The sequence below is a fragment of the Cicer arietinum genome, chromosome 6 (genome assembly GCF_000331145.2).
Source record: "Cicer arietinum cultivar CDC Frontier isolate Library 1 chromosome 6, Cicar.CDCFrontier_v2.0, whole genome shotgun sequence".
NCBI lineage: Eukaryota > Viridiplantae > Streptophyta > Magnoliopsida > Fabales > Fabaceae > Cicer > Cicer arietinum.
Window position 1 is genome coordinate 5,280,956 of NC_021165.2, and position 21,439 is coordinate 5,302,394.

The window sequence follows — 21,439 nt, forward strand, 5'->3', positions numbered from 1 at the left end:
GGGGGGGGGGGGTTTATTTTCATTTCATGTTGGGATGTGAATCATGTGTAAGTAAACTTTGCCTAGTTATTGATATTGAAAAAACTTTGTTCCTAAGTTATCTTCATCACTTCTTTGTTAGTGGTTCGCTCTTTTGTTGTTCTGAATGTAAAACTGAGTACTTGGTTCCAAGAACAAGTTTGAGCCATGGTTTCCATGTTATCAAGGGAAACTTTAGAATTAAATGTCTGACCGAATTTCTTAATCAATTAACATAAATGGCTGGCATGATTAAGTCGTCTTTTACGTTTTAAAACCATGATGTTATCTGCATGCTTTCTAGAGAATTAACACGGTTAGTTAGATTTTTGTTTAGGTTTTGAAATCATCTGTAATGTCCGTTGTTGTGTAGTGCGATCCAATAATTGCCGCAGTCTACAACATAAATCAACATAGACGATCTGTTATATGATGTCTGTCGTGTAGCGGATTCAATAATTGCTGTAGCTTACAACATAATCAAAGATTTTTTAAACATAGACTATCCGTTATATGATTTTTGTATCTGTCGTGTAGCAGGGTTCAATAATTTCCATATAGATGATCCGTTATATGATATCTGTATTTGTCGTGTAGCGGGTCAATAATTTTCGTATAGATGATCCTTTACATGATGTCTGAATTTATCTTGTAGTGGGATTGAACAATTTGCGTACGGATGGTTCATTATGTGATATCTGTATCTGTCATGTAGCGAGATTAATAATTGCAGTAGTCTACAAAATGACTCAAAGACTTAAATAAACCTTCATGATATCTGTTACTTTCAAACGGCCTTGTACAATTGTGTGGATACTTTGTTTATTAACTGTTTATTTTTGGAAGGAATGAACTGACACTGGAATATTCTTTACAGGTTATTATTGTGTGACGGATGCCTCATCTATGATTTATATATTTTATAAGAACAGATTACCGTGCTTCAGTGGAATTTAGATAGACACCATATACAAAATTCAGTGTTACAGGCATTTGCATCATAGACTTTGCTGCAGCATTGAATGTGAATTTACACCCACATTTTGTTGGTATTTCTTGTTCTCTCTTTCTCTGTGTGTGTTTGGTGCAAGCTTTTCCCAAGACATGCCGTGGTGGGGAAAATCTTCGTCCAAGGAGGTGAAGAGGAAGACAAACCGGGAAAGTATTTTTGAAATAATACAGCGAAAATTAAAGAGTGTTTCAGAAGAGAGGAGCAGCTACAAATCGGAAGGATCTAGGAAACATCATAGTAGCACTATCTCAAAGAAGGGATCTAGATCCTCCGGACCTTCAAGAAGAAGATCACCATCACCCTCTCCACACGTGTCCCGCTGTCTAAGTTTTGCAGAAAGTCATTATTCTCAGCCACTCCCAGTGCCAGGCTTTCCCCTTCCTACTGTTAACAACGTCAATTCTGGAATTATTGTAACGTCAAAACTGCAAAGAGCCTCAGGAGATCCTACATCTAAACCATCTCTATATTTCCCCCTGCCAGAACCTGGTTATCTAACTAAAAGGGGAGAAGTTACAGATGTGGAAGGAGATATTGCCACTGCATCTGTTTCCTGTGACAGCTCTATTGATAGTGGCGACTCATCTGATTCACATCTTGTTAGTCCTCTAGCATCTGACTGTGAAAATAGAAACAGAACCACCATTAACAATTCTTTCAGGAGGTTTGTTTACATCTAGATACATATTTTTAAATGCTCTTAATGTGTTTGCCTTATTTTCGGTTCATTCAATTACTAAAATTATTTATATGTTTGTAAAGTGTGGTGCACAGTGATCAATCGCCTAATACTGTCCAAAGAAAATCAAGAGCATCCTCAAAACCAGCTCATCAATTGTGCAACAAAAAGCTTTTGTCTACCTCGCCAAAAGGGGTTCCTTTGCATCTGCAAATAGGTCGTCCGGGTGGTTTTTGCAGTGCTCCAGATAGTTCAATGTCTAGTCCTTCTAGAAGTCCAATGCAGGCATATGGTCAAGAGCAAGTGTTGAGCTCAGGATTATGGACAGGAAAGCCTTATCAAGATATAGCTTCTGGGCTCTGCTCCAGTCCAGGTTCAGGTCACAATTCAAGTAATAATTCAGTTGGTGGGGATCCATCAGCATTAAAGGCACACAACTCTGAGTGTTCGCCAATACCTAGTCCCAGAATGGCAAGCCCCAGTCCCAGTTCCAGGATACAGAGCAGTACAGTCAGCCCTCGGCATCAAAAGGCTGGAGGTGCCGCAACAGAGTGTCCTACAAGACGTCCCGATGTCAGTAGACAACAAACTCATCGGTTACCGCTTCCTCCAATAAAAGTGACTAAATCTTGTCCGTTTTCTCCAACCTATTCCGCGTCTTCAACTCCTTCAGGCCCTCGAAGTCCTGCCAGAGCAGAAAATGCAACGAGCCCAGGTTCACACTGGACAAAAGGGAATTTGCTTGGAAGGGGAACATTTGGACATGTTTATCTTGGTTTCAGCAGGTCTGTATCAAGTGGGTTCCAGACACACATATATATGTATTATGCTGTTATTGTTGATATCCATAACCATTTATATGCGCATGATTGTGGAATTCTTACCAATCTAATAGCATTTGAATTTGCATGTCCACGTTTTATCCTTTATCTGTTATGTCAACTCTGGCCCTGATTCAAAATTGATATTTAATGCTTTTCAAATTCTTTTTATTTATCCACTTTTTTTTTTATTTTGCATTACGTTCTCTTAACTTTCAAGCTTGACTTGTTGAACTTTTGATCTTTGTAGAGAAAGGGGTGAGATGTGTGCAATGAAGGAGGTAACCCTTTTTTCTGATGACCCTAAATCACGGGAATGCGCACAGCAACTTGGACAAGTAAGCTTGCTGGTGTAAACTGTGAAACACACGTTATTCATTTTATGTCTATCACACTCTTGCTTTTCTTTGGGAAGTACAAATTACATGTCTCATTTACAAATTAGAAAAAACCCTTTTACTTTTTCAATTACTTTTCTTTGAGAAAAATCCAAGGATAATTTTGGACTGATTGTGTGTGCGTGCGCCTAATAATGAATATTCATTTATATCCGATGGCATTTGCAGGAAATTGCACTGCTGAGTCAATTGCGGCATCCAAACATAGTCCAGTATTATGGGTCTGAGACGGTACTTTGAGTTATTGCTTTCGTTCAGTAAATAATTTCACTTTCAAGTTTGGTTGCTTACAATCAAAATTTCAAAGTTCAGGCTGTTTTAACGGCATTATAAAATTTTATACCTAATAGGTAGATGACAAACTTTATATATACTTGGAATACGTCTCTGGTGGCTCAATCTATAAACTGCTTCAAGAATATGGCCAACTAGGTGAAATTGCAATTCGGAATTACACTCGGCAAATTCTTTCAGGACTTGCATATTTGCATGCAAAGAACACTGTTCACAGGTGAGTTTTATTGATAATATGATTCAATTAGCATCTTTTCTTGATGTTGTAATTTGTGAAACATTTTTTGCTGGTCCGGTTCTGATCAGGGACATCAAAGGAGCAAACATATTGGTGGACCCTAATGGACAGATAAAACTGGCAGATTTTGGGATGGCAAAGCATGTAAGGGCATTTATAAGACGGCTTCATGTGTATACTATGCAACCTTTTTGGAATTGGATAATTTGACTTGAATCAAATATCTCTGTGCTCAAACCATTAAGCTGTGGTGTCTAATATTGCCTATTCGGGATAATTTGCAGATAACAGGGCAATCTCTTCCATTTTCTTTCAAAGGAAGTCCTTATTGGATGGCACCTGAGGTCAGTATGATTTTTGCATCCCCTTAACTATTTTTGTCAGCGATTCTTTTTACATAGTAATCTTATTTGAGTCACGCCCTTGATTATATAGGTTATAAAAAACTCAAATGGATGTAATCTTGCTGTTGATATATGGAGTCTGGGCTGCACTGTTTTGGAGATGGCAACAGCAAAACCTCCTTGGAGTCAGTATGAAGGGGTAAGTGAATTTTGAAGAACTATTAAAGTCATTTTGAACATGGTTGCATGTCCATTTCAAATCTATTTTCTGATACAAGTATATGAATCTTAGTTGGAGTACATGCTTGTATAGATTCATTGATTGATTAACCTGTTTCTGCTATTTCACACTAAATGTTTCAAGGTTGCTGCTATGTTTAAGATTGGGAACAGCAAGGAACTTCCTACAATTCCAGATCATTTATCAGAAGAAGGAAAAGATTTTGTCAGGCTTTGTTTGCAAAGGAATCCAATTCATCGGCCTTCGGCTAGTCAACTTCTAAGGCACCCATTTGTTAGAAGTGCTTTGTTAGAAAGAGTCATTCTGAATGCTGATCCTTCAGAAGCCCCATCCACCGTTATAAATGCAGTGAGATCTCTGGTAAATGCAATTGAAATTTGTTTTATCACTTGTGCATTCAATTCCTTCAATTATTCAATCATCCTTGGCACAGCGGCATTGAAATTTGTATTATGTTGTTTAGGTAAATCTGTTCTGAGTTGTGTTGTATGTTCCGAAGAAATAAAATATAGTAATATATTCGGTATCCATAAAGTGTTTCTTTCTTGGGTCGTGTTTGGATTTTCACAGATTGCATGTGTTCTTTATTGATCACTTCAATTGTTCTTTTAGGCCATTGGACCGGCTAAACATAATGTATGTTTAGACTCGGAAGTAGCTGGTATCCCTCCAAATAGAAGCTTCAGAGCTGGTTATGGATCAAGGTCTCTCTCTCTCTCTCTCTCAAACTCCAACTCAAATGCACACACTTAAGCACGAGAAAGGCCACATGAAAAAGAAATGCAATGGTTCACTTTTGAATCTGAAATTTTTAAGTTCTCAGTTGTGCTAAAAGCATGGTTAAGCTTCTACTTGATAATTTGGAAAAGTGATGATTAAGGCACAGATGTCATGGCCGTGTAGAAAAATTATGCTATGTATTTTGTTTTAATGAAGTTTTATTGAAAGTTCTTACACATGAAAGGAGATGCACTCAATTTTTTTGTCCCCTTGTTTCAGTAATGCACATAAACCAAAGATCGTCTCATGTCCTGTTTCGCCATCTGGGAGCCAACGTTTGCCTTCTAGATCAGTGAATCTGAGTGGAAGGATATCCTCTCCAACATGTAGGTCCCATACCGCATCTGGCCCATCTACACCGCAAACAAAGCAACCTATATTCCCACATGAAGCTCTGGGTGTGATCCAAAAGTCTCAGAATGGTTTTCAGTCAAATGGAAGCACTACTTATCAGAGTCAACAGCATGGTCAGTTTCAGAGAAATATGCAAGCTAGACATGCTTGCCACCAAGACATAATTTCATCCGAAAATAATGCTCTTACTAACTATAACAGGAGGGCCATTGAGGGAGTCCCAATAGAATTTGGTGATGGTTGCCGCCAGGATATAATTCCATCTGAAAACTATAATAGGCGAAAGGCCATTGATGAAGTCTCAAGAGAATTTCGAAATGGGAAGTCGTGTTTGGCTGATCGTGTGCCTCAACAACAGCGGGTGAGGGATAATGTGCGGCCAAATGCATCCCTAGATCAAAAGTCCAGTGCCCCAGTGCGTGGTCGCATGAATGGCTTATGATTATAGCAGTAGCATAAAACCAATTTTTTTATTTTTTATTTTAATTTACAAAGTGGATACTGCACATGTAGCATCCAGTCTCAGTCCTCCTATTTAAAACATGTTTTTAGATTTTTAGGCAAATGTACATTACTAACTTTGCGCTGTTTTGTATTTTTTTATTCTAGCTGCAAAGGGTAGTAGTGCCAATATAGATACAAATGTAGTGTAAAAATGGTTACAAACCCAATCACAGTTGATTAGTTTCCTCCAGTAACTGCATATTTTTGAATAAACCAAAATTTTAAAATAAAAATGCACTTGGCTTTTGAATCCAAAATAATTCGTCAAAGATTGAATGGGATTTGATTCCCAGAGTTTGTTGCATCAACTCTAAGAGTATACAATGCAATGGAATACTGCGATGGATCCAGTCTGAAACGAATTATATACTGCTTGATGTGAACAATAACCATTTCAAACAAGTAATGGGTTAGTCTGAGCTATTGATACTAAAAAGGTTCAAGATGTATAAGTAAACAATAACCATCTTAAACAACTAAATGGATAGTCTAAGCTATTGATTACTAAAAAGCTTCAAGATGTAAAAGTTTAATAACTACTATGCATTTCTAAATCTCTGAAACTTTTTTTAATACAAATAGTTGTTTTGCACATGAACTTTGCTCTAGCTTAGGGTAGCAAGATTTGAGTCAAACAAACCTCAAAGCTACTTTGTATTAGACAAACTTACACTTAATTCCCAAAGTTTTTGCGCCAGTTCTTTATCTTTAGCTAAAGAAGTTGGGCTTCCCTTATTGCTATCCACAAAGTATTCACCAGATATTCCCTTTACCTGTGGATGCAATGCAACGTAACATTGGGTTGCAGCTCCCTACAAAAAACACAGCACCACAGTTCAATTAGTAAAATTCAACTCTATAATATCTTTTTGAGTCTCTGAGAAAAATACCTGTTGCACATTTTTAAGGAAGTACTTGCCCACCATATTAGCAACGGCTGCAAAAACCAAGTAGTAGACACATGAACAAAAATTCAAACCAACATGCGATTAATTGTGTATAAGAACAACCAGCTAGTATAACTCCTTTAGCTTCTTTTTAAGTCCTTTGACAACATTATACACAGAATGACAAGCATATTAATATGGATTATGTCAATGTTAACCAATATGATCAACCTCAATTAAATAGAATATCAAGCATAATAAAACAAGGATACTTAATGAACATGCTTAGGAAATAATTGAAAGATATAGATACTAACCGTTAAAATAACCATGGTACCGTAGAATATTTGTTATAATTGTACCAGGATGAAGTGAGTTAACAGTTATTTGCACTCCTTCTTCCTGTCAAACAAAGGTATATGCAAGGTTCAACATAAAACTCAACCGATAAGTTCACACTATTTAATAAAGTTGAATCATATGAAATTGCATAAATAATTTTTTGTGACTATAATACCTTCAAGCGCCTTGCAAGCTCATCGGCATGTAAAATATTCGCAAGCTTTGATTGTCCATAGGCAGAATAACTGCTATATCTATAAAAAAGAAGACAAGGAAGGGTGAAATTATATAACTCTGGGAACTTAAAATACTGAACATGAAAGGTTAACATTTTATATAAAAAACTATATTATGAGCCTTGTATAGAGAAAAGAATGCTTGTAAATTAACCATTGCAACCAGATGATTACACTGATTCATTGTTGATCTTATCGAATCGAATCCCTTCACTATATGCAAATCTGTGAGCCTCTGATGATACAATAACTATCCTGCCTTCCCGGCTGCACTCTCTTACAGTTTTTTTCATAGTCTCTAATAAAAGGTTTGTCAACAGAAAATGGCCTACAAAATAGTATCAAGTATTACCTTCAATTTTTTGTTTTGAAAATGACAACAAGAGAGTAAATAACAACTTTCTTTCAGAGACATATATATGTTATAATGTGAGGATACCATGTAATATATATTACCTAAATGATTGGTTGCAAACTGCAATTCAATATTGTCTTGGGAAAGCATGAATGGAGTAGCCATAAGCCCTGCATTGTTACTTGAAAAGAAAAGAAAAAGAGAATATTATTTGTTTCAACTTTCAAATGTGAAATCTATACATATATTATGTAGCACCAATACTTCAAATTGAAAACGTGTTCCGTGTCTAATGGTGACACTAAACGAATACAAGTAACTATATCTCAACTTTCAAATGTGCAATCTATACATCAATTATGTAGCACTAACACTTCATATTGAAGGCATGTCCATGTCCGAAACCAACATAGGTAGTTACATTTATTCACTTCAATTTTTCAATTTATTACTAGTGACAATGTGTCAGTGTCTAGATTTCTCCACTCGTCCTTTAAGGGTTTTTTGATTCAAGAACCGTCGAGGCCGATTCCGTAATTGTTGTCGTGTTAGTATTGAATAGCATATATATCTATACATAAAGACATTTTTTTATACTCAAACTGAAATTTAAATAACATTAGTCCATATACATCTGAAAAAAGTAAGGTTAGAACAAACTTAGAATTTCTTACATTAGAATGTTAAGTGGAAGCCCAGAGGAGTTAAAATCAGCTGCAAATTTCCTGACAGATGCCATAGAGCTAAGATCTAATTCCATAACATCAATTTTAGCAGCAGGCCCAGAGGAGTTAAAATCAGCTGAAAATTTCCTGACAGAGGCCATAGAGGTAAGATCTAATTCCATAACATCAATTTTAGTTGCAGGAATTTCCTTAAGTATAGTTTCTCTGATATTCATTCCATTGTTCACATTCCTAACTGCCATAACAACATGAACACCACGCAAAGCAATAACTCTGGTTGTTTCCAAACCAAGACCACTTGATGCTCCTGAAAATATTCAACTACTCAATAATAATAATATTGCAGATCACAAAAATTTCAACCCTAAATTTTTGAAATAATCTATCCCAATTTTTCAGCACCTAAAAATCACAAATTAGAAGAAGAAAAAACCTGTGACGATGGCAGTGAGACCGGTTCCATCGATTCCTTGAGTGACTTGATCGGCGGTTGAGGAAGCTGAGAATCCCGATGGTCCTTTCCAACCAAGAAACCACATTTTTTTACTGAATAGTAGTCAAACCTCAAAACAGAGTGCAGATTTTTTTATTATTATAATTAAATTAAAATTTGTATGATCTGATATTGTGATGATCGTATATTTCCTATTTTTTGAATTATGTGGTTCTCATTTAAAGAATTTTAATGAATGCTCTCCACTAGCTACTAGATAGATGCTATAAAATCATCTACTATTTACTGCGCACGATCGTTAATGCTTTTTTTTCGTCCTCACCAACGTTAATGGTTCGTTTGACTAAATAAATATTAAATAGAATTATATTAACTAAAAAGATAGCTGAAAATGAGGAGTGTGAGTGAGTTAAAAAATAAATAAATCTATTTCTTATTCTTAAAGAATAATTAAGAAGAGGATGTGTTCAATAAATCTGATACAATATAAAGATAATTTCTTTGAGAAAAGATAAACAAGAGAGTAAATTGAGTATAATATTTCTTAAATATGGAGAGGAAAGTGAAATAGTCAATTTAAAAAATAATATTATAAATACTTTTATCACGAGTAAATAAAATATCAATGCGAAAAATTCACATTTTAGAAAATAAGGAGCTAATAATAGTCAAGCTACAAGCCAAACATAAATACACATGCTAAATAATTTACTCTAAAGTTGAAGCTTAATAACTTTATTTCAAAGTAGTTTTGGCTGAACTCTACCAATTCCAAACCTCTTTGAATAATATTATTGAGTCAACGTTAGTCTCATAGTTTGTGAGGTTATTATAGGCTGAATTAAGAGTAAATTAGTCGTTAGTGGTTGATGTGGGGAAATTCAGAGAAGCATAAAATTTTCTTATAGATTGACTCAGACATAATCTATTGCAGTTTACTCCAATTTCAATTTGTATAATTGATGTAGCTCGATACAAAAAATTCAGAATATTTGGATGGAATGATTTGAGGTATTGAGCCAACCAACTTTCCATATTCTGGTATCTAGTGGTCCTTCTAAAATTTTGTAGAATGACCATCACAAATAACTCATTGCACGTTACTTTCGGTATTAGGCCACACTTTACAAATATTGTTCTAAGTATTTGGAGCAATGTTGCATTGTTGGATAAGAGAGATGTTCATAATACCACATTTATACTTTGCTCGGGCAAGTTGAACAAAAAATATGTCTCTATCCGCAACCAATTGCCAAACAAGTTTGGTCATATATTATTGATTAAAGACTTTGAGATTCTTGAAGCCAAGTGCATCATCCTACTTTGGCTTGCAAATTGTTTTTCAAGAGATCAAATGGCATACTCTTTGTTCAGTTGTACTACCTTATATGAAGTTGCAATATAATCTCTCAGTTACGTAACAAATAGAACTAATAATTGATATGATTTGCATCACATAAACATAAATGTTCGATAGAGATGATTGAGCAAGAGTGGGTCTATCTAAAATGAAAGAGAGTTAACTTTTCAATTTATGAATTTAAATCTTAGTCTATTCAAGATAAAGGAGAATGAATCTTTTGACACTCGAATTAGAGGAATGCCAAGGTATGCTTCAAAGTTTGTACTTAGGTCAATTTCCAAACTTTGGCTTAAAGAAACCGCTTCTGTAGTTGAACTATTCTTAGAGAAAAAGACCTTGTATTTTTGGATGTTGATCTTTTGGCTTGAAATGCAGCAAAAGTCTAAAAAAATGGATTTAATGAGCTGAAATTTGCTCTATACTAGCCACAACAACCAAAACAATATGACCAACAAAGAACATGTGTGAGAGGAAGGATTCCGACTCCTATTAAAATAAAAGGTTGTCATTAGTTATTTGTAACATAATCTTTATTTATATGGTTCAATATATCTAAAGCCGTCAGCATAAAAAGATAAGATGAAATAAAGTACTATTGTCTAAACTCTTTGTCTAAACTCTTTAGAAATATCAAATGGATTAGTTTGATTAAGTGAAAATTGCTTCATTTTGTTTTCAATTGATTAATTAGTGACATTTATGTATTTATTAATATATTTGTCAAAAAAAGTATATTTTAATATATGTATGAATAAATCAAAAAAACTGAATGAATGCTCAGTAAAAAAAAACTGAATGAATGGCTTGTGTTACGATTTGTATGTGTGATGTCCACATGTATTTGTAAACCGACCAATGTGGGCATTCAAAAAAGTAGCAAAAGTTCCAAAACTTATCAAATCAATTTTTCATCGTTCACACATGCACATGAAGTAGTGGCACGTTCTTATAGGTAAGGAAAATAATTTTAAAATAATATTAATACTCTGTATGGAATTTTTTTATAAAAATTTAAGATGAGGAAATAATCTCTATATAAACTTTTACAACCAGTTGATAAAAACATCTTATATAAAATATAAGTAAAGCTTATCTCTTTCTCCTTTAATTACATAAATAATTTATATATAAGATTGATGAGTGTTTATTTAATACTGATTTTACATTTTTCTAATTACCATTAAGCAATACAAAATAGAAATTTAATTTATATATTATTTATTTATGTAAAAGAATATAGTTTAATTTTTAATTGTTTGAAGTTATACATTAATAAAAAATTATTTGAAATTATAAAGATTTAATTAATTTTTGGTTATTATACCTCATATACATACATTTAAAAATTTAATTTAATTTTTTTAATACCAGTCCAACCTCAATTCGACTTCAATTAAACTTTTAAAGCTCAAAACTTTTACCTATAGCAATTTAATGTCGAGTACAATTATAATTGCCTTTGATATCAATAAAGAAACAAAGTTAGAAGAGAAAGGTATTTATTGGCCACTATAGAGAAAATTGAGCCTTTCTGGTTTAGTGTAGCACCTTTCAATTAAAATTGTTAACCATGTAGAGGAAACCTAACAGGGCATAAATAAAAAAACAAAATTAACTAATAGAAGATAAAAAGAATAATCCACATTCTTCTAAGATCAATGAAGGAAACAATTTTTACATCCAAATCATGGACTAACACAAAAAGATTCAAAAGATGTCCCTCTAATGAAAGAGACACATAACACAAGAAGATTACAAACAAGAACAGATAAGAAGATCAAGCCCTTGTCTTGAAAGGAATGGCTCTAATAACAATCTGGTGATACATAGCAGCAAGAGCAGCTCCAATGAATGGTCCAACCCAGAATATCCACTGCAAACCATAAAAGAATTGCATAATTGTTATTATTTATTTAACCTATGCAATTAATTCACAAGTACAATGATACTAAATATGCACTAAATTTGTTTCATAAAAAAATAAGAAAATAGAAAAACATACATGGTCATCCCATGCAAAGTCCCTGTTAAAGATGATAGCAGCTCCAAGACTCCTAGCTGGGTTAATGCCAGTTCCTGTGATGGGAATAGTTGCCAAGTGGACCAAGAACACAGCAAAACCAATTGGAAGAGGAGCCAAAAGCTACAATTTTGCATATCCCCCAAAAAAGAATAACCACATTAGAATTGAACTTACTTAAATATTGATAATAAATTAATTCACAAATTAAAAGCATATATATATGCATAATGTTCCTTCAGAAATAAATCAACAATATTTTAAGGTCATTGATCAAATTACTACATAATACATTTTTTTAAGGAATACTACTACATATTAATATCATAAATTTTTATTTTTATTTTAGAATCAAATATATTCATAAGAACTAAATCATATTTAATTAAAAAAGAAAGGAGGGCATACAGGAACATGAGAGTCTCTAGCATTTCTCTTGGCATCAGTGGCAGAGAAAACAGTGTAGACAAGAACAAAAGTACCAACAATCTCAGCTCCAAGGCCATCACCTTTAGTGTAACCAGCATTCACAAAATTAGCTCCACCTTTGAACAACTCATATCTAGCATTACCTTCAAAACCCTTCACCACACCAGCACCACAAATAGCACCAAGACATTGCATCACAATGTAGAATATAGCTCTTGTAAGAGATAGCTTCCTTGCCAAAAATAGTCCAAATGTCACAGCAGGGTTTATGTGTCCACCTATCACAACCAACAAACAGATCTATCATATCTTACCTATTAACAAGAAATTAATGTGAAAAAAAATGAAAAATAAAAAAGCAAGGTAGCTGGTACCTGAAATTCCAGCAGTGCAGTAGACAAGGGCAAAGATCATACCCCCAAAAGACCAAGCAATACCTTGAATGCCAACAGAGGAACATTTGGAGGTTGATCTATTGACACCCATTACAGTCAAAATGGTGATGTAGAGGAACAAGAAAGTGGCTATGAACTCAGCAATTCCAGCTCTGTAAAAAGACCATGACTTGAGCTCACCAGGCTCAAACAATGGAGCTGCTGGTACCTCTTTGTAGTCTTTGTCATTTTGAGCTGCTGTTCCTAATGCCTGCCTCTCTGAGAATTTGCTTGCTCCTACCTTCACATCTTCTTCCTTCTCCATTCTTAACTCTCTTCTTTTTTACTTTGCTCTCACTTTTTTAAATACAAATGTAATAATATTAGCTAGAATGAGAAGAGGCTCATTATTACTATATAGTGGAAACACGAAACTCAAAACATACATGTCAATTACTACTATTTGCTACAATAACAAATTAAAATACATTTTGTTTATTACTATTATCATTATCATTATTATTATTATTATTATTTATAATATATAATAACCAACCATGGATATAATGTGTTTGATTAAGGGGTGATTAAACCTGATTTGGAGTGATTTGATTGTGTAAAATTGATTATTTTAATATAAAATATGTTTTGATATTTAAATAAAAATGAACTGAATAATAAATTTCAATATATAAATCAATCTAGACTCAAAAACTACATATTATATCATAACTTGAAGTGGTAGGATGTTCAATTTTTAACTCAAAAAAATATATCTTACTCGATATCACATAATCATAATAAAATTAATTTTACACTTTTAAAGTTGATTTTGATTCCTCCAAACGTATAAACAAACATGCACATAGTGAATCAGATGTGACTCTACTCGAATGTAAGTGGTAGGATGTTCAATTTTTAACTTTTGCTTGCGAATAAAATGTGGTTGATTGAAAATGGATAATACACTAATAAATTCCCCAACGAAAATTTGTTATCGTTAAATTGCCATTGCGATTTAATATCTATTATGGTATATGATGTTTGAGTACTATCAAACTTAAATTATCGAAGTTGAACGACATATTATTTATATATTAAAATTCTTAATTTCATTAATTTTAATAGATAATATAGTAATGTAGATGTGAATAAATTACAAAAAATTATTGATAAAAAAATTTATAATACTGATACATATTCTATTTTTAATTGTACTGTAAAATTTATCGTTACATTATTAAAAATAAATTAATAATAATAATAATAAATAAATGCTTGAAAGTGGAAACAGCAGGTGAAGGGTGGCTTTTATTTTGTTGCTTTCTAGAAAAGCTATAAAATGCTACGATTTTGTTTCTGTTTTGTTTTGATTAGAATTAGAACACTGATTAGAATTAAAAAATCAGTAAGATCGGGATTAATTGAAAGTGTTAGCTGATAAAATTAAAAACAGAGATCTTCCAATTGTCGTGCACATTTCCATATAGGTCAATGAGCCCGCGATATATTAGTGTGGGTATTGATTAATTTATAGATGAATATATTATAAATGTTTCAATGTGAATAATATTTATAAATTATAAAAAATTATAATAACAGTCGATAATATTTATAGAAGAAAATAATAATAGTTTAAGATTTTCGGATACTAATTACGTAAACATTTTTATCAGATCAATATTAATATTATTTAAATTAATGTGTCTCAGTGGTATCATGATTGAAACTTTCCGTTGAAAATAAAGTCATGATCATCGTGAAATCACGTTAACGGTAAGAAAATCACAGCCACGGAATCGAATTGGTAGAAGAAATGGCCGTTACGGTGACCGTTGGGAACCGAAAGGAACAGGCAAGTAGCTTTTTCCAGGCACATGGACATGAGCAACTAATTTTGTTTTCTTTTGTCCTTTCGTCGATCCTAATCAAACTGTACTTATTTGTCTCTGTTGCTATAGTTCGCGTTTGTTAAAGATTGTTATTGTTGCACTTGCACGGTTACGAGTTGAATCTATGTTTGGTTTTTAAATTTGAACAGTTATACTGTATATTATATATGTATATATAGTGTATTGTTTTTTTTTACAAAAATAATCTTAGTTTAAAAAAACATTTTTAGTTAAAAAAGTTTTTTAAAAAATTAAAAAATGTTTTTCTAATACAATATATATATTTTTACAATTAACAATTTTGAATAATTTATTAACAGTTAAAATATAAGTTATTAATTACTTTCTAAATATATATCTCATTAATTATTAAAATATATAATATTAACTATTTTAGAGTACTTTTTTAACTAATAAATGTCGTAATACTCAGAAGTAATCAATGTCTTTTATTTTAGTGATTAATAAGATAAATACTCTAAAATAATTAATGTTTTTTATTTTAATAATTAATGAGATATATAAATAATTAATAATTTTAATAATTAATAAAATATTTAAAGTGTTTGATGGTAGAAACTTATATATGTGTCATAAAATAATATCTCAATAAAAAAATTATATAACAAAATAATTGTTTAACATATAAATTCAATCAACAATAGATATGTATCAAATATTATAATCACAATTTATGCTCAAACAATATTTTTCTTTTATGAATCTCATCATAAAATCATACAAGTCATGTTGAAACTCTTACAACTTTCATTAATCAATTTTGTCTCATTTTTAAGTGAGCATTAATATTTAAAACTTAAATAAAATTTTAATGAAAATCTCAAATGCTTTGTAAAAGTTATTTATTATTATTAATATTTAGAAGTACTACAAAATTAATAGATGTACTATTATTACTATAATTTGATTAACTTTAATTCGAATTTTAAATTAATTTTTTTTTACTAATTGATATTGATTGATAAACTATGTTAATCAAAAGAATTGTTATTTTATAATTTTATAAAATATTTTTAATTTATTATTTTAATAGCATTTGTGTTATCTTTATTATGAATAATTTTTTGGGGTATTCAAATAGTAGGTTCAAATTCTTGTAACCAGAAAAAAAGAATCATTTACTATTGATATAACGTATGTGATGTCATGATATACTATAGTATGCAGCATTGATGCATACAAAAAGAAGTGTGGGAGTGTCAGAGGACTTCCCTTTTGTATTGTGCAAGACAGCTCTTGATCATATGGGATTTCGTGTTTTTCTTTTACAACATTGTGTTCGTGTTGTTATTGTTCGGTTTATTGGTACCATATATTATTTATGGTTTCACCTGATTTATTTCATAAAAAATTAAATTTATGTTATTTTTTAAGTTTATTTATTTAAATAGATCAAACTCAAGTTTATAAAAAAATTTATTATATTTGATATACCGACTTATATATATTTAATTATTTATTAATGTTATTTTTTATTATTATAAAAATAATATATATTTTATTTTAAATTATATCAATTAGACAATCACTCAGTAGTCATTTCATATTTGATAGTCATTCTATATTTAGTAATTGTTTCATATTCGGTAGGCATTATGGATGTGTTTGTTTCGAAAAAAAAAAGATATATTATTTGAAACTAAGAATTATATTTTATGATTTAAATGATGTTTGTTTCAGATTTTTTTAAAATTATTTTGTTAGAAAAATTATTTTTTATTTAATATATATAGATATATAAGTTGATATTGATATGTGGAGACCATGTGGTATGAGTAGAGAATTTAAATATTTTAATATGAATAAGACTTTTAAATAGACTTTCAAGTTAAACTTTTAAAAAAGTCATGTCAGACCGGAAAAAAATTCTAAGATAGGTCAAATTTAAACATAAAAAATTAATTGTGTACCTTTCAAAATCTAGCATACTCCCACCCTTTCACGAAGATGAAGTGCAAATTTAAAATCAGTATTCTACGGTCTCACAATAAAATTATTGCATTGTATTAAGTCATAATAAATATTATTTTAACAAAAAAGTTTTATTATTAATGTAATTTTGGGAACACCTGTGAGATGAGTCTGCCGCTTTCTTTCATACCAGAGCCGGGAATAACGGCTGGCATAGAAGTCCCTCGCAATTATTTATTAATAATTATTATGTATACAAATTTTAAAATATTATTGTTCTTTGCATTGTTAATATTTAAAAATTTATTAATAATTAAAATTGATAAAATAATTTTTTTAACATACATAAATAAAATATTATTCTTGATTACACATCAAAATTTGAATCTCAATTTTTATTTTTATTTAAAGAGATGTAAAAATGAGGATTTTTTCATATATATATATATATATATTTATTAAAAAAAATCATAAAATATCATACTTTAATATTAATATACCAAAATGTTTTATTTTTTAGGCGCTGCATTTTGAAAATTAGACTATGTTTGAGTAGTAGTTGACCTCATCTCCAAAATACACGTGCTAAACACATTTTTTTTGTATTAATTAATAAAATAAACAACAAATAATAAATATATAATTAAAAACTATAGAAATTTAAGAGAATTGTTGATAACTTTGTAACATTTCAACAATATTTTAAATTATGATCAGATACTATATATTGTGCATTTTATTTTTAATAATTAATTTTTCAAACAATATTTTTAATTATTTTTTGTTTATTTTATCAATAAATACAAAAAATTTAAGAAAAATATATGTGTAGGAAGTCACAACTTAACTTGAGATGCGACTAACTACTACTCCAATTTAATTTTTACTTTAAAGTATGATATTTAAAAAAAATGTTAAAAAATAAAATATATATATATTAAAAAAATCTTAAAAATGAAATTGATATTATTTCATTAAGAACGTCTATATTTTGATCTTTAGATAATATTATTGAGATTTTTTTGTCTCACATCAAGCGAAAAGCAATTTAAAAAAAATTAAATTTAAAATTTTGAATATACATTAAAACAACAAGATTTCAAATTAAAAATCAATTTATATATAAAAACTCCAAATTATAAATTGAAGTTAGAATAAACTATAAAATATTTTTAAATAGAATTAATTATACCTCTGAAACTGATTTTAAAACGTGGAGTAAATTGTGTGTAGAATAAGGCCCTCTAAGGAAATAAGAGTAACGAACTTTGAGGATATATAACTTCGTGTTTCTTGCATGTTGATGTTGAGATCGAGACGAATTGTTTTGGACTGCAGTGGTGTGCTTTGAGATCGAGTCTTGTCTAATCAAAAACAGTATTCAACCCATCAAAGTTCTAGCACCACCGCTTAGCATCAAACTAATGAAATGACTCTTTTTATTGATTAACTCTAGAATTTCGTTGTACTTTTTCTAAAATAGGGGTCCACAATTCACACCTTATAAAATTGTGATCCACTCGAATATCAAAAAGAAAATGATATGGAATCAATACAAATTTCCTCTAATTAAGTTTGTACGATACACCTTGCTTTTAAAGAAGTCATGTAATTAAACCTAAAACTAGTTCGAAACTTCTCAAGATAATTTTAATACTCCACAAAAATTGTTCCACGACCACCTAGAATCATCGATCATATTGAAGGATATGAAAACTCAAAATTTCCTTTACTAGAGTGAGTATTGCTAGAATCAACTACACATTTTATCATAAATCTCCACTTCAGAATATTACCATTGCCCTCTCCATCCTATCATTGTGCCATATCTTTCTACATTTGGCTTTTGGTTTCCATGGCGGTCTTCAACATAGCTTCATATTCCATTTTCTCTCGCACTCTCTTTTTGGTGATAAGCACAATAGGAAACATTTATCCTCCGTTTCTCTTTGCTGCATGAACCCACTCAAATTGTTATCATTTAGTCCCTCATACTACCATTTAGATCGTAAAAGATCTTAATTTCATTCATGTCTTGGAACATATAAATTATATCTATGCTCTAAGACATTGATGAAGTTAAAAAGCATAGCCTCCCAAATTTCATGTTAAAATTGAGTGACATTATGGTTTCAATAGTATATAATTATAGTACTTGTTTCCATATTTGTGGATGAAAAAGAAAAATCTTTATTCGACTAACAACTTTAACACCCATAGTTGTTACATACACTTTCGCGATAATAAATCAATAAATAACATAAACATCATTATAACTGAAATAATAAAATGTTCAAAGAACTTTAAAATTGAATCATCATAAAATTTATAATATAGTATAAATCAAATTATTTAACTAACATTTATAATTGTTGAATGTTGTGAAATTTTGATTGAGAATTGGTGTTTACAGCACATGTTGAATAGATTGTCAAGTGTTGTTTTTGATCTTTGGTATTAAAGGGGGGATGTTGAGAGTTAATACCAAAAATAGAGTTAGTTAGAAGTCAGTTGGATTTAGTAAGTTTGTTAGATTCTGTTAGTAGTTAGGAGGTTATAAAAGCTGTGTTGTATTTTAATTTAAAGAAGGATGAATAATACAAGCTCTCATTTTTCTCATCATTCTCTCCATCTTTCTTAAGTTTCTTTCTCAGTTTTCCACTTAAAACATAACAAGTGGTATCATAGAGCTCAGTACGATCCTTGTTTTTTCCGCTGCAACAGAAGAAGATCACGCACCAACTTGCAAGAAGCTGTGAAGAATGAGTCTCAACCCTGGGAATGTTGTCTCCAACTTTCCAGTTCTTTATGGCAAGAATTGGAACCGATGGTGTGTTCAACTGAAAGCGATTCTTGGGTATCAGGATGTTATGAACATTGTTGAAGAAGGATACTCACCTCTAGTGGTGAATGCCATTGATGCACAGAAGCTGACACACAAGGAGAACAAGAAGAAAGATTGCAAGGCCATGGTGATTCTTCACCAATCTGTGGATCCACCTCATTTTGAAAAAAATTCAAGAGCAACAAATTCGAAGGAGGCATGGGAAATTCTGGAAAAATGCAATGCTGGTGCTGAACAATTGAAGAAAGTTAGGCTTCAAACAATGAGGAGACAATATGAACTCATGCAAATGGATGAGAATGAAAGGGTGTCTGAATTCTTCAATAGAATTCTCATCCTCACCAACTCAATGAAATCATGTGGTGAGGTGATTTCTGACCTTACTATAGTTGAGAAGATTCTAAGAACTCCCACACCAAGATTCGATCACATTGTGGTGGCTATTGAGGAATCAAGAAAGATTGATACCGTGAAGATTGAGGAACTTCAAGGTTCCTTGGAAGCACATGAGCAAAGACTAAATGAACGAAATGGTGAGAGATCTGTTGCTGATCAAGTTTTATAGGCACAAACTTTCAGCATAGGTGGCTCTAGGGGCAAATCTGGTCAGAAATATCGAGGAAGGGGAAGAAACTTCAGAGGGAGTTCTGAAAGAAATTACAGTAATCATGAGAATATCAAGGCTAGGTCAGATCAACCTGAATCTTCTATCAGAAGAGGAGGGTTCAAGCAATTCAAAGGCAAGAAATCTGTTGATAAAAGGAAAGTAAAGTGTTACAGCTGCAACAATTTTGGACATTATAGTTCAGAATGTCATGCTTCCAACCGCAGTGATGATCATAGGAGAAATCTTGATGCAAATGCTAATCTGGTCAAGGAAGAAACAACAGATGATGAAGATCCATGCAGATTACTCATGATGATAACAAAAAATGATGTTACAAGTGATGAAGTATGGTATCTTGATTCAGGATGTTCAAACCACATGACTGGTCATAAAGAATGGCTTGTAAATTTTGATGAGTCAAAGAAAACCAAGGTTAGATTTGCAGACAACAGAACTGTTGATGCTAAGGGCACTGGTGATCTCTTAATCAGAAGGGAAGATGGCAAGAAGGCCCTGATAACTGAAGTTCTGTATGTTCCAGCCATGAAGAGTAATTTGATCAGCATTGGGCAGTTATTGGAGAAAGGTTTCAACATGAACTTGCAACATGTAATTCTTGATGTTTATGATGACACAGAAAAGAAGATCTTGAGTGCACCTCTAACCAGAAACAGAACTTTCCAAGTCAAGTTTGGAGCATTTGATGCAAAGTGTTTCAATGCAGAAAAAATTACTGATGAAACTTGGCTATGACATATGAGGTATGGTCATCTCAATTTTAAATACTTGAGATTGTTACAGTCAAGAGGAATGGTTCTAGGATTACCTCATATTAGAATTCCTAAGACTATGTGTAAGAATTGCTTACTGTGCAAGCAAACTAGGAAGTCCTTTAGCAATTATACTCCAACTAGAGCCACTGATTTACTGCAAGTTGTATATGCTGATGTGTGTGGTCCATTTGAAGTTCCATCTTTTGGTGGAAACAAATATTTTCTTCTTTTTGTTGATGAGTTCAGCAGAAAAAAATGGACTTATCTGATCAAAGCCAAGAGTGAAGTCTTTTCCAATCTGAAACATTTTAAAGTGCTTACTGAGAAGCAATCTGGAAAACAATTGAAGATACTCAGAACTGATGGTGGAGGGGAATTTACTTCCTCTAAACTTGAAAGATTTTGCACTGAAAATGGTGTTCTGCATGAAGTGACTGCTCCTTACACACCTCAACACAATGGTGTTGTTGAAAGGAGGAACAAAACCATAATGAACATGGTTAGGAGTATGTTGAAAGGCAAAAACCTTCCCAAAGCTCTGTGGGGAGAAGCAGTGGTTAC

At 31.7% G+C, this 21,439-nt stretch overlaps 4 protein-coding genes and 1 long non-coding RNA gene across 6 annotated transcripts in view; 3 read left to right on the top strand and 2 right to left on the bottom strand.

The window, feature by feature from the left end:
- Positions 1-5,877, top strand: part of LOC101496343 (mitogen-activated protein kinase kinase kinase YODA) — a 6,785-nt gene extending 908 nt beyond the window's left edge. Inside the window, exons 2-12 of one of the 2 annotated variants that reach the window (XM_004503647.4) lie at positions 896-1,694; positions 1,793-2,494; positions 2,781-2,868; positions 3,097-3,159; positions 3,279-3,439; positions 3,529-3,604; positions 3,745-3,804; positions 3,896-4,003; positions 4,187-4,405; positions 4,658-4,749; positions 5,045-5,877. In XM_004503647.4, the coding sequence (XP_004503704.1) occupies positions 1,123-1,694; positions 1,793-2,494; positions 2,781-2,868; positions 3,097-3,159; positions 3,279-3,439; positions 3,529-3,604; positions 3,745-3,804; positions 3,896-4,003; positions 4,187-4,405; positions 4,658-4,749; positions 5,045-5,621 (2,718 nt within the window). In that variant the 5' untranslated portion in view covers positions 896-1,122 and the 3' untranslated portion in view covers positions 5,622-5,877. Of the gene's footprint in view, positions 1-895; positions 1,695-1,792; positions 2,495-2,780; positions 2,869-3,096; positions 3,160-3,278; positions 3,440-3,528; positions 3,605-3,744; positions 3,805-3,895; positions 4,004-4,168; positions 4,406-4,657; positions 4,750-5,044 lie in introns of both variants that reach the window. The other variant, XM_004503646.4, reaches the window with a different exon arrangement.
- Positions 5,878-6,205: 328 nt separating this feature from the next.
- LOC101496007 (short-chain dehydrogenase TIC 32, chloroplastic) lies at positions 6,206-8,949 on the bottom strand. The gene is made up of 9 exons (XM_073370180.1): positions 8,623-8,949; positions 8,371-8,496; positions 8,178-8,283; positions 7,605-7,684; positions 7,323-7,476; positions 7,088-7,166; positions 6,888-6,972; positions 6,574-6,620; positions 6,206-6,495 (listed from the first exon to the last, which is right to left on the bottom strand). The coding sequence occupies exons 1-9, from the start codon at positions 8,726-8,728 to the stop codon at positions 6,331-6,333; spliced, it is 948 nt and encodes a 315-aa protein (XP_073226281.1). The 5' UTR covers positions 8,729-8,949; the 3' UTR covers positions 6,206-6,330.
- On the top strand, positions 8,057-8,444 carry LOC140920920 (uncharacterized). Its single transcript, XR_012163633.1, has 2 exons — positions 8,057-8,283; positions 8,371-8,444. It is a non-coding gene; the product is annotated as an uncharacterized lncRNA (long non-coding RNA).
- A 2,683-nt stretch (positions 8,950-11,632) lies between the features above and the next one.
- Positions 11,633-13,221, bottom strand: LOC101496879 (probable aquaporin PIP1-2). The gene is made up of 4 exons (XM_004503648.4): positions 12,830-13,221; positions 12,435-12,733; positions 12,009-12,149; positions 11,633-11,879 (listed from the first exon to the last, which is right to left on the bottom strand). The coding sequence occupies exons 1-4, from the start codon at positions 13,152-13,154 to the stop codon at positions 11,784-11,786; spliced, it is 861 nt and encodes a 286-aa protein (XP_004503705.1). The 5' UTR covers positions 13,155-13,221; the 3' UTR covers positions 11,633-11,783.
- Positions 13,222-19,415: 6,194 nt separating this feature from the next.
- Positions 19,416-20,858, top strand: LOC113787202 (uncharacterized). The gene is made up of 2 exons (XM_027336021.1): positions 19,416-20,031; positions 20,083-20,858. The coding sequence occupies exons 1-2, from the start codon at positions 19,416-19,418 to the stop codon at positions 20,856-20,858; spliced, it is 1,392 nt and encodes a 463-aa protein (XP_027191822.1).
- Positions 20,859-21,439: the final 581 nt, after the last annotated feature.

Excerpts from the sequence above, each read along its gene's own strand:
- LOC101496879 (XM_004503648.4), bottom strand. The coding sequence starts at position 13,154 with ATGGAGAAGGAAGAAGATGTGAAGGTAGGAGCAAGCAAATTCTCAGAG. Across the intron at positions 12,734-12,829 it reads CTGCACTGCTGGAATTTCAG|GTGGACACATAAACCCTGCT; the intron begins GTACCAGCTACC and ends TGGTTGTGATAG. Across the intron at positions 12,150-12,434 it reads CTAGAGACTCTCATGTTCCT|CTTTTGGCTCCTCTTCCAAT; the intron begins GTATGCCCTCCT and ends GCAAAATTGTAG.
- LOC101496007 (XM_073370180.1), bottom strand. The coding sequence starts at position 8,728 with ATGTGGTTTCTTGGTTGGAAAGGACCATCGGGATTCTCAGCTTCCTCA. Across the intron at positions 6,973-7,087 it reads AGCTTGCAAGGCGCTTGAAG|GAAGAAGGAGTGCAAATAAC; the intron begins GTATTATAGTCA and ends TTTGTTTGACAG. Across the intron at positions 6,621-6,887 it reads GTACCATGGTTATTTTAACG|CCGTTGCTAATATGGTGGGC; the intron begins GTTAGTATCTAT and ends TGGTTTTTGCAG.
- LOC113787202 (XM_027336021.1), top strand. The coding sequence starts at position 19,416 with ATGAGTCTCAACCCTGGGAATGTTGTCTCCAACTTTCCAGTTCTTTAT. Across the intron at positions 20,032-20,082 it reads AAGACTAAATGAACGAAATG|GTGGCTCTAGGGGCAAATCT; the intron begins GTGAGAGATCTG and ends CTTTCAGCATAG.